This window comes from Crocuta crocuta, unplaced genomic scaffold (genome assembly GCF_008692635.1).
Source record: "Crocuta crocuta isolate KB4526 unplaced genomic scaffold, BGI_CrCroc_1.0 scaffold32, whole genome shotgun sequence".
NCBI lineage: Eukaryota > Metazoa > Chordata > Mammalia > Carnivora > Hyaenidae > Crocuta > Crocuta crocuta.
Window position 1 is genome coordinate 13,363,615 of NW_027529424.1, and position 10,432 is coordinate 13,374,046.

General features: G+C 54.2%; 1 protein-coding gene across 1 annotated transcript in view; it reads left to right on the forward strand.

Moving 5' to 3' along the window:
• Positions 1 to 5,923, forward strand: part of LARP4B (La ribonucleoprotein 4B) — an 88,800-nt gene extending 82,877 nt beyond the window's left edge. The window contains exons 16-18 of the mRNA XM_077758553.1: positions 574 to 698; positions 790 to 898; positions 2,264 to 5,923. Coding sequence (XP_077614679.1) covers positions 574 to 698; positions 790 to 898; positions 2,264 to 2,536 — 507 coding nt within the window. The 3' untranslated portion in view covers positions 2,537 to 5,923. The remainder of the gene's footprint in view (positions 1 to 573; positions 699 to 789; positions 899 to 2,263) is intronic.
• Positions 5,924 to 10,432: the final 4,509 nt, after the last annotated feature.

Genomic DNA, 10,432 nt, shown 5'->3' on the forward strand with positions numbered 1-10,432 from the left:
TGTTAAAGTGAGAATTCACACACCTGCTTCCAGGGGATGGTTTGTGCATTCAAGCGGGAAGTGTGCCCCCACCCGCTACCCATCAAGAGACCCCCAAACTTCTGTCTGTACTGAAGTGTTGATCTTCTGGGTTTTGGTTACAAGACTGAGTTGTGTGGGAATTAGGTTGGGAACTCGAGTGTTCCGCGTGCCAGGCTCTGCTGGGCTCTGGTGTGTCAGGAACAGGGTGCCTCTGAGATTTATTCCATGGAGAAAAGGAGCTTGTGGAGGAGTAGAGTGGAAGCCCGAGGGTGGCCCAGGTCACAGGAGGGAAGAGGTGTTTGTGGGCGGAGCAAGGGCTCCCTGGAGGACAGGGCTCTGCTGCTTCTGCTGTTGGCTAGCGGTGTCTTCCAGCCACTGCCCTGGTGGAAGCTGCACATTCAACTCAGGGAGAGTGACCCTGGGCCTGGGGAGGAAGGCAGGAAGCCGCCTTGTCATTCAGACCAGGACTGTTACCGGCGTGTTTAAGGTCACTCTGAGAGAGCTGGGAGGGCTGCTCCTCCACCCAACTTCAGCTGTCACCCTGGTTTTCAGGGCCTGAATGCGGACGCGAGCACGAACACGCTCCCTGCGGTGAGCCCCAGAGAGCCCTTAGCCCCGGCTGCCTGCACGCTGTCTGCAGCCTGCGGGCGCTCCCCCTCCCCCGCCCACCCGCCTGAGTAAGTACCGCCTGCCGCCGGGCCTCCGCGCTGTCCCGTGCCCTTGCCTTTTGTGTGGGGGAGATTCACACCGTGGGCGGCATTTTTACAGGGATCCCAAGGTGGTGGAGAAGCAGAGGGAGACCTCGAATGTGGACAGACTTCCTTCTGCCCTCACTACGACAGCGAGTAAATCGGTGCAAGTGAATGGCGCTGCCACGGTAGGTGCCCAGCAGCCCTTCTCACCCCCTCGGAGGAGGGGTTGGTGTGGGAAGAAGACCGTTCCTTTCCTGCGTCACTTACCTGCTGTGGAGTCTGATTTGATAGGTGTTTTTTACGTGTGTGCACGTGTTGTGCTTTTTGTACCAAATACCTCGTGTATTGGCTGCTGACTTCCTGCCTCTTTCTCAATGCCGCTGCCCGGGGGCCTTTCTGCTTCTCTGTCGCTTGAGCGAGGTTGTCTGCAAGTCTCTGGACTCCCGCGTTGTCCGTGGATTCTGCTTAACTCGGGCTGGTGCTGTCACAGCGGGTGCCCCTGCTCCCACCCCGGGAGGCTCCGTCCTGGCCGCAGGCCCCTTCCGCTCTTCTCCCTGTTGCTTCACCCTCGGTGCACCACCCTGCTTGTTGTGATTTGTGTGGTCCTCTGTGTGATCTTGGGTGAGCTTCTGTCGTTGGCATTTGGGAGTTAAACCCTTACTGTCTACAGGGTTGAATCTTTAAAGAAAAATTTTTTACAGATTATAATTATTTTTAACTTTGTAAATGGCTTATGGATGTGAAATAGTTTTGAGTTTCTTTTCTGCTATTTAGCCTTCAGGCTTCTACTTACCTGAAAAATTAGCTTTTTTTAAAAAGTTTTTTTTTTTTAAACTTTATTTTGAGAGAGAAGAGAGTGAGCTGGGGGAGGGCCCGAGAGAGAGAGAGAATCTCAAGCAGTTCCCATGTTCCTGATATGGGACTCGATCCCACCACCCTGGGCTTACGGCCTGAGCTGAAAGAGCCGAAATCAAGATTCAGACTCTCAACTGGCTGAGCCACCCAGACTCCCCTTTTTAGAACATTTAACTCTGACTTCACCTTTTCTGGATCCAAATTCCACACCACCAGCCTCCAGTAGTTTGAAATGGGCACAGACATTATTTGAAGTTTTTTGGCAAGTAAGGGGCTACATCACTTTCGGGCGGTCCAGGAAGCCCGTGCCGTGTGCCGTGGCGTGCTTGGAAGGGAGCGAGGGCAGAGAAAGCAGATACTGCTCTTGCCTCTTTCCCGGAGCACCGTTTCTCACACCCCCTTGGAGGCCTCCGTGTGGCGAGAGTGTGCAGAGGCCAGCACTGTGTGTCTCAGCACCTTTTCTAGTTCTACTCATTTTTACAGGATGTTTCTGGAGTGTCTTGGAAGGAAGCCTGTGTTGCAGGAAAATAGAAGTTGTTGATATTTCCGGACTTTTACAGGCAACGGTACTTTTGAATGTGGAATTTGGCTACTGCTGAAAACTTTGTTCACATTTACCTGAAGTAAACTTTATTTTCACGTGTTTGGAGACATCATTTTGTGCACGTAATCCCAGCGTTGTGTCTGTTTCCCAGGAATTGCGAAAACCCAGCTACGCGGAAATCTGTCAGAGGACGAGTAGAGAGCCTCCGTCTTCCCCGTTGCAGCCCCCGAGAGAACAGAAGCCAAACGCCGTCGGTTGTGGGAAGGAAGAAAAGAAGCTTGCCGAGAGAGAGCCCCCTGCCCCCAAGTCCAACCCGGGACCACCCAAAGACCAGAGGAGGCCGCCGGGCCGCCGGCCCTCGCCCCCGGCGGCCGGGAAGCGTCCACACAGAGAACAGAGCACTCCTCCTAAGTCCCCTCAGTGAGCGCCGAGGTCTGGGAGGGCTGTGAGGAACTGAGGTCGCCACAGCTCAGCACTGTCCTGCGCGGGGCCGAGAGTGAGCCGCTGGTTAGGAGCTTGCAGTGTAGATGGGCCGGTGAGGTGCCTGCAAGTGGTGTTTCTTCCGTGAGTCGGATTTTCCCCCCTCTTGAAAAAAATCTATTTTTCAGGATTTAATTAATATAAACCTTATTTTAGGTTGGTGCTTAACTGGAGGTGATGCATAAGTCTGATTTTTTTCAGGATAGAAAATGCATTTATCCTAACAAATTGATATTTTTATTAAGCCTCCATGTGGCTATGAATGCAAGCTATATATAGTGAGTTTTTCTAAATTAAGCGGAACTATGCTACTTCATTTTTTTAAAATAACTGGTTAGCAAGTGCATATCTCTGAGATGTCCAGACTGACGGGTGGGCTGAGGATGGTCAGGATTGAGGGTGGAGGCGACACAGGCAGTGTGGCCTGGAGAAGGGATGGGGTCAGGTGGTGCCCTTGCTGGCATGGGAGTTGTACTGCATTCAGAATCTTAGCAAGTGACGCTAGCAGTTGTTTGGGTTGGGTTTTTTTTTGTTTTGTTTTTTTTGTTTTGTTTTTTTTTTTTTTTTTTTTTTTTTTTTTAAGTATAGCCTGTTTTTGATCTACTGGGCAAGATGCACCCAAGAGAGCCCTGAAACCGTGAGTTTTTGTGTGCTGCAAGCAAGTAACCAGCCTCTCAATCCAGACTCCGTGGCTGTTATGTAAGATAGAGTCAAAGCACATTGTGAATAGAACCTACATGAAAACGTAAACCTGGTTGGCCACCGACGCGTCACCGTGAAATTGTACCCTGATGTGGTCTTGGTCCTGAGAGCTGGCCCGGGGGGCGTGGGAGCCGCCGTGGCTATTGCCATGGCTGTGGCTGCCGCGGCTCCCCCGCCTTAGCCAGCTCTGCGGGAGCCTCCCGTACCTCTGTGTTGGCACGCAGTGGAAGTGTTACTTAAGTCGTGAGAGAGGTGTGTGCGGTGCCCGTGGCAATGGGGCCGACAGTCCCCTCGGAGACGAGGGTCTCACCGACTCCCTTCCGGAAGTGCTGCACTCTAACACGCATGCACTAGCGCTAGCAGTGGGTAATAAAGTTCAATATAAATTATTTTCTTTTAAGATGCCTAAATTCTTTCTTTAAGTATTCTAAGCAGCAGACTTAAGATATTTCCTGCTAAATGTAATCATACAGTTTATTCCACAAAATGTTATTTAACAACACTGAGGGTTTTTTAAAAAAATTATTTCCATCCAATATTTAAAGACTTGAATTTTATTTAAACTTGAAAATGACTTTGCCTTAACTTTTGTAGAAGACAGCTTAGAGTTGGCGGAGACCGGCCCCTAGGTGGGCGAGTGGGCTCCAGAGCCGCTCAGCCACGGGGGCCGCCACCAGGGTGTCTGAGTGAGCGCTCCGTAGTACGGGAGCTGGGCCGGCAGCGGTGTCCGGGACGGACCCTGAAGATCTGCAGCAGTTGACCTTTCTCAGATTGTTGAGAAATCCTGTAAATGCAAATAGTCGATACTGTATTAAATATGTGCACTTGGGAGTGTGTGCTTTGCTTGTACAGTTGTAAATAATGAGAACATATTAAAAAGGTACCCTAAAGAGAAAAATCTGATAAAAATTATTGATATATTATAAATGTTGCTATTGAGCTGGATGTAGATAAAACTAAATGTTGTGGTTTGAATATTATTTTAATTTGTTGAGGTGTTTTTCTTTTTCTCTTATGCTGGTGTGTTGGACTGATTCTCCTCTTTGCTGCTGCAGAAGGGAAACGGAAAGTCCTGTTAAAGCCTTCTGACGTCTTCATGCTCTTCTTAAAAGTCTGTAAATATGTACTAATCATAGCTAATGTGAAAGCGTAATGTAGGAAGCAGAAACTGGGAGGATCTTCAGGAGAACGTAAAAGATAATCTACTTAAAATCACAGATAGCTGTGCGCGATTCGCCCTGCCAGAGGAGAACGCCCTGGTGCGCTTGACCGTGTCCTTCAGAGAAACTGCCAGTACTCAGATTTTACCTAGAAAAACGCAGTGCTAGGATGTTGCAGATGCCTGTAAAAGGAACGCGGGGATTCAATTTTTTTTTTTTTAATAGTTGAGGGATTGTGGACTTAAAAAATCAGGAAGATCTGACCGGACACCCCAGCTGATGAGTACTGTGAGAAGAGTTGGAAAGGCAAGCCCCAGGAGGTCCGCGCGGTGTGGTCTTGGCTGGAGGAGGGAGCGGATGCCGTCAGCCTTCGTCATCCCCAAGCCACAGACCTGTGAGGCCTGTGGGGCTGAGATGCTGGTTTCCAGGAGCGACGCGTTGTCGCCCTCCCCCCCCCCACCCCCCGTCAGCGGGAGTGTGAGTGTGTGCCGGAGCCAGCTGCTGCCCACGGGATGGAGGGGGTCGCTCCTGACGGCGGCGGGTCCCGCTGTGCCCGTGTCCGCACCTCACTGCAGCTCCTGTCCCCGTGGCCAGAGTCTGCCGCATCCAGATTTGCAACCTCGCCTTGGTGTGATTTTTATAGCACCCTTTTTAATTAAGCAAACATGATATGCCAAATAGCTATATTATGTCAAAAAAAGCCCACCTTTCTGAGATCCCTATAAGATCTTCCACTCACAGAAGAGGAGGGGAGCCGTCACAGGAGGAGGCTGGGACGCAGCCCGGGGTCGGCAGCCCTGGCGCAAGCAGCCGGCAGTCTGAGGCTTTTTCCGTTTTCAGAGACGTCACTCTTTCCTTTCCTCAGCAGTACCTCAGGGCGTAGAGTCAGAGATACGGCAGTCACAGGTGACATTTTAACTTGTGAAATTGTGTGAGGATACTTCTAACTTGGAGATCGAGGGATGAGAATCTGGCCCCATTTCACCAGACATGAATTTCAAGTAGAGTAGTTGCTTTTTAAGAGTTTGTGTCCCGATGTTCCTGGTCTGGCCCTCCGGTCCTCGCATCACTGATTGTCACTAGCGGGTAGCAGGGAACGTTTCCTGTTGCTGGATTAGCCAGGAGCACACGGTTTACATTTAAACACCGGCTCCGTTTGTTCCGATGGCAGCGGGCAAGGAAGGTGCGCGTCCGTGCGCCTGCTGCCTGCGAGCTGCAGTCGGGCTCTTGTGCGCTTCGTGGCCTGTCACCCGGGGCGCAGCAGACAATCCAAGTCAGGAGCAGAGCGGGATGTAATACGGAAGCTTTCTTGAGGGCTTTTGTTTTTGTTCTACTTATTTTCATTAAGACTGGAATCAAGCTTACGTGTAAACTATTGGTAATTTAAGTTTCCTTTTGTGTCATTCGGTGTAAAACTGTCTAATTTGAAAATGTAGGTTATGAAAAATAAAGATTTAGGCACTGTTCAATTTTTCTTTTGATTATTTTTAAATTAAAACTTCAAGAATACATCTTTTTAAAAAATAATTTTCGTGTCTTCCCATCAGTGTACGTGAAAATGAAACATGGCTGTTTGCCTCCAACTTGTGTTTGGTTCATCACGGCGCCTCGCACACTGAGTGTCTGCAGCGTGAGGGCCCCAGCAGGCACAGTGGTTAAAGGCATGCGGGGGAGCACTAAATCCAAGATTTGCACAAAGATAAATGTCCCTGTGTCAGGATCTTTTGTTTCTTGTTAAACGGCCTGTCTTCCCTGAGTTGTTCCCATAGAGTCACTTGATGATGGGTCCCTTTTGGTTCTCAATCAGGTGTGAGCCTCAGAAACAAAGTAACTGACTTACCCCTAAATACTGGGGATGCCATCACTGCCCAGAGCTGAAGGGACGGACATGTTAGTATGTCACCGAGTTGATGCACACGGGTCTACTTAGATGTTAATGGACTGATTTTTCTCGTCTGTGAACTGCCTGTTCATATCCTTTTCCCATTTTTCTGCAGCGTTACCTTTTTCTTACTGACGTGTTCTCGATCCATTCTGGCTATTAATTCTTTGTTATGTATGTTACAAATATTTCCCCTCAATCTCTACCAGTTGTCTTAACTTTTTTAGAGTATGTTTTATCTTACAGTTTTTAATTATCATGTAGTAAAATTTATCAATCTTCTCCTTTACAGTTCTAGCGTCTTGGTCTTGTTTATGAAATATTTCCCTACTCTGCAGGCGTAAAGATAATCGTGTGTGTGCGTGCGTGCGTGCGTGTATGCGTGCATTCAGTCTGTCTGGAATTGCTGGCCTGTATGTGTGTGTATGGCCTGGGGTAAGAACCTAATTCTGCTTTCGCTGTACAGAATATATTTTCTCCGTGTCACCTATTTGTCTCCTCCGTGATGTGCGGTGCCAGTCTTGTTACGTAGAGAGGCTCCGCAGGTGCCTGCGTGTGTCTGGGCACTCTGTTCTTCATGGTCTCTAGTTCTCTTTCTCTCTTGACACCATAGGGTTTCATTCAGCCGTCACTTGGCATTGCTAGGGATTGCTTTTGTGGAGCTCCTCACAGCAGTAATTGAACGTGCTCCATGAAGGCAGGAAGTGAGCCCTCCTGACCACCTCTGTACCCCTGTTCTTAGTACACTGTCTGCAACATAATAGATGCTCAATAAATGTTAAATCGCGAATATTTATTGAGTATGTATTCTTTGTGCACAGCACTGGCCTGGAAGACTTGGAAAAAATAGGGCAGTGAGTTGCTTCACTTTTTCCATGTCAAGCTCCCTGCCCAGCCTGGTGGCTTGAAATGACCATCACACATCAGGGTTTGCTGCTGTAGGCTCAGCTCAGTGGTTCTGCTGACCCTTGGCCATACTCGCTCATGGATGTGGGGTTGGGGGGACACGGATCTCATCACCACGTGCTGCTCGTCTGGGCCAGCCTGTGCTCTCACGGCTGCGGGAAGGTGCAAGAGTTGAGCCCCAGGGTTTAAGCCCCCCTTCCAGAGAAGCTGAAGTTGTTGCGTTCCTTGGTACAGCCACGTCTCTTATTAACATTGAAGTCCTGTGTTTTTCTGAATCATGGTGTAAAAGTGACAGTGGAAGAAAGTGCCACCGGCAGATGGCCACGGGCTGTGGGGCCTGATGCGCTGTGAGCCCCATTGTTGCCTAGTGGCCTGTTGGTGGCCTCACTTCGGGCTGTCTGGGGCTTCCTCTGACACACTGTTCCCGGCCCGCCAGGCAGAGGCAGGGAGGAGGTAATGGAAATCAGAACAACGGACCTGCCGTTCAGGTTCTGCGTGTTTGCGGACCAGAGACTGGGGCATGGCTAGTGCGTTGGGTGCTTGCCAGGTGGGCCTGGCCCCTGCACCCCCACAGTCCTGCTCTGAGCGGAAGTGGCCCCGGGAGCCACAAGCAAAGGGCGGTCAGCTGGGTCCTCGGTTGGGGTGGTTACCAGGGGAGGCCACCTGTGAGCGGACCGAAGGAGGGAAGGCTTTCCACGGCAGGGGCTGGCGATTGTGTATCCAGGAGGCGGAGATGCAGCCCCCGAGGGTGTAGAGGTGTCCCTGGCACGGCAAGGGCCCCCAGTGCCTGGGTTCTCCTACTCCAGGTTTCCTCTGAGCCACTGTGGCCGCCTTGCTTAGCTGAAACTCCTGGCTTAGTCACTGTGCTGTCAGCACAGAGGCCCCGTACGTGGTGAGCAAGGGCCCTCCAGAACATTGAGAAACAAAGCGGGTGCTCCCCCCCCACCAGGGTGGCCATTCGTCCAGCAGAGCACTGGCCCTGCTGCCCCAGCCACAGGACGCAGGGTGCATGCCCAGCACGCTCACAGCGCCAGCAGCACCGCGGCTCCCGAAGTGGCCCGGCTGTGTGGCTCAGATCCCTGGGCCTCCAGCTCCCAGACAGCTGGGATCCCCCGAAGGGATGAAGAGCCGTCCGCGCCTGTCCCGGGGCCAGCCAGCGGCGGTGACCCCGGGAAGGGCGTCCCCCGCAGCCAGCGATGCGTCTGGCCCAAGATGATTGGAGTCACCGTGTCTAAGTGCAGGAGAGGATGTGAGACGCAGGACCAAGCAGGGCGACACACATGGCCAGGGTTTCGGGGCAGCAGTGCCGACCGCGGCCCGCGGCCCACAGCGCTAGAGTAGCCCCTTCTGTCAGCGACTGTGCGGGCCTGCTCCCTGCAGCAAGCTGGCTGCTAGACCGGAGACCAGGCCGTGCCCGGCCCCCAGGGCCCCTGAAACCACACCAGGAGACGCTTCCTCTGGGGACAAGGTTCTTGTAGCTTGGGCCTCATTTGCAAAGTCAAATGAAGATTTCTTCCTGTTGACTCTCTTTCCATGAACTTGGGGTTCAGGTGGGGGTGGTAAGGATGCAGAGGGTTGTTGTCAAGAATTAATTCACAGTCAAAAGGTGCTTGTGGTTAATGGGCATGCAGGTCACGAGAGGTGGGGGAGGCAGGCGGACCCGCAGAAGCCGGGGACCGGTGCCCGAGTCAGGAGGCCACCGCTGCACTCTTCCCCCTTGGCTTGGGTTTGCTCTGCTGCTTCCTTAGGATCCGAGAGGGTCGGTTCATAATCGCCGCGAGGCAGGCGCTCCCCGCCGTACACATCCCTGGGAGCGGAGTCCCGCCTCTTTGTACGTTTACATTCTTCGTCCTGGGGAGTATGTACAAGTGAGTCCTTCCTCTCCAGGGCGCGGGACAGTTTCCCGCTGTCTCTGTGTCACCGGACCCTGGTCTGGTTCCACTGGGGTCAGAGAGCGCACCAGACGACCTGGGCGACCTGGCCGGTCCGCCGCGGGACCCCCGGGGCCTGGAGGAGAGCGCAGGAGGCACCCGCGGGCCGCCCCAGCTGCAGGGGGGCACCCGCCTGCACCCCTGCCCCCCGGGGGCTCGCGCCCTCCTCCCAGCTCCGGCGGCGCTCGGACGGGGTGCTCAGGAGCCTGTTTGGCGCCTGCACTTGAGGATGGCTGCGTGTTCTTGCGGGGTCCATCCTGCGACCGCTCGGTAACGTCCCTCGGGTTCGCAGGCTCTGCCGGCTTCCTTTACTTGACGTTAGTGTACTGCTCCTGCCTTTCTTTCCCCAAGTGCCCGTGAGGCGCCCTTCTGGACCCTCTGCCGGAGCTCACGCCGCCAGAGCCGGCCGTGACCCGGCGCGCAGACCACTCACACGGGAAGGCATCTGCGCGCGCGGCTTTCCGTGAGCTCCTCTTCCTCGCTCCCTTGCCTTCCAGGGCCTGCAAACCGGGGCCGCTCGAGGTCCAGGTCGTGGGCCGTGTCGGGGTCGGCGAGCCCCCGTGCCCGCAGGCGTGTTTGCCCCCGGGCTCTGCCGGCGTCTCTTTCACAGGGAGCCAGCAGGCCAGCCAGCGCCCGGGCCTGCTGCTCAGCGGCCTGCGCGGTGCCCGCTCCTGCGGTGACCGCGAGNTCCGGGCCGGGATGTCCCTGTTGGCCGGAAGCAAGCGCGGCACCCAGAGCCCAAGGCCCCGTGTCCGGCTCAGGGCTCAGGGCCCGCGTACCGGGTGCCGGTGGGCGGTCGGGGAGAAGTGAGGCGGAGCCAACTGCCCTTGGGAGCCGTGGGGACGCCGGGTCCCAAACAGGCGGGAGATCACAAGACAGCCCGGAGAGCTCTGGACCTGAGTCCCGGACAGTGAGTGACCATCAGCCGACTGAGGGCGGACGGCGAACGAGTGACCATGCAGGGGACTGCGGTGTATAAAAGGGGGGACAGTGTGGGCATGTGACCACCCAGGTGTCCGAGAGAGACTTGAGGGTGGCCTGAAACCCGCAGAAGCAAGGCGGCCGGTCTGCCCACAGGGCCCTGGCCACCTGGGTCCTGTACTGGAGAAGGGCGACCCCCGGCCACTCGGTGCCGCGTCCCCGCAGCCTCTCTGGGCAGCGCGCCCCCCGCGGAGCTGCCGAGCAGGGGAGCAGGGGAGCAGGGCGGGTCGCTGGGCAGCTGTCCCAGGGCGCAGGGGGCCCCTGGGCAGATGGGCTCC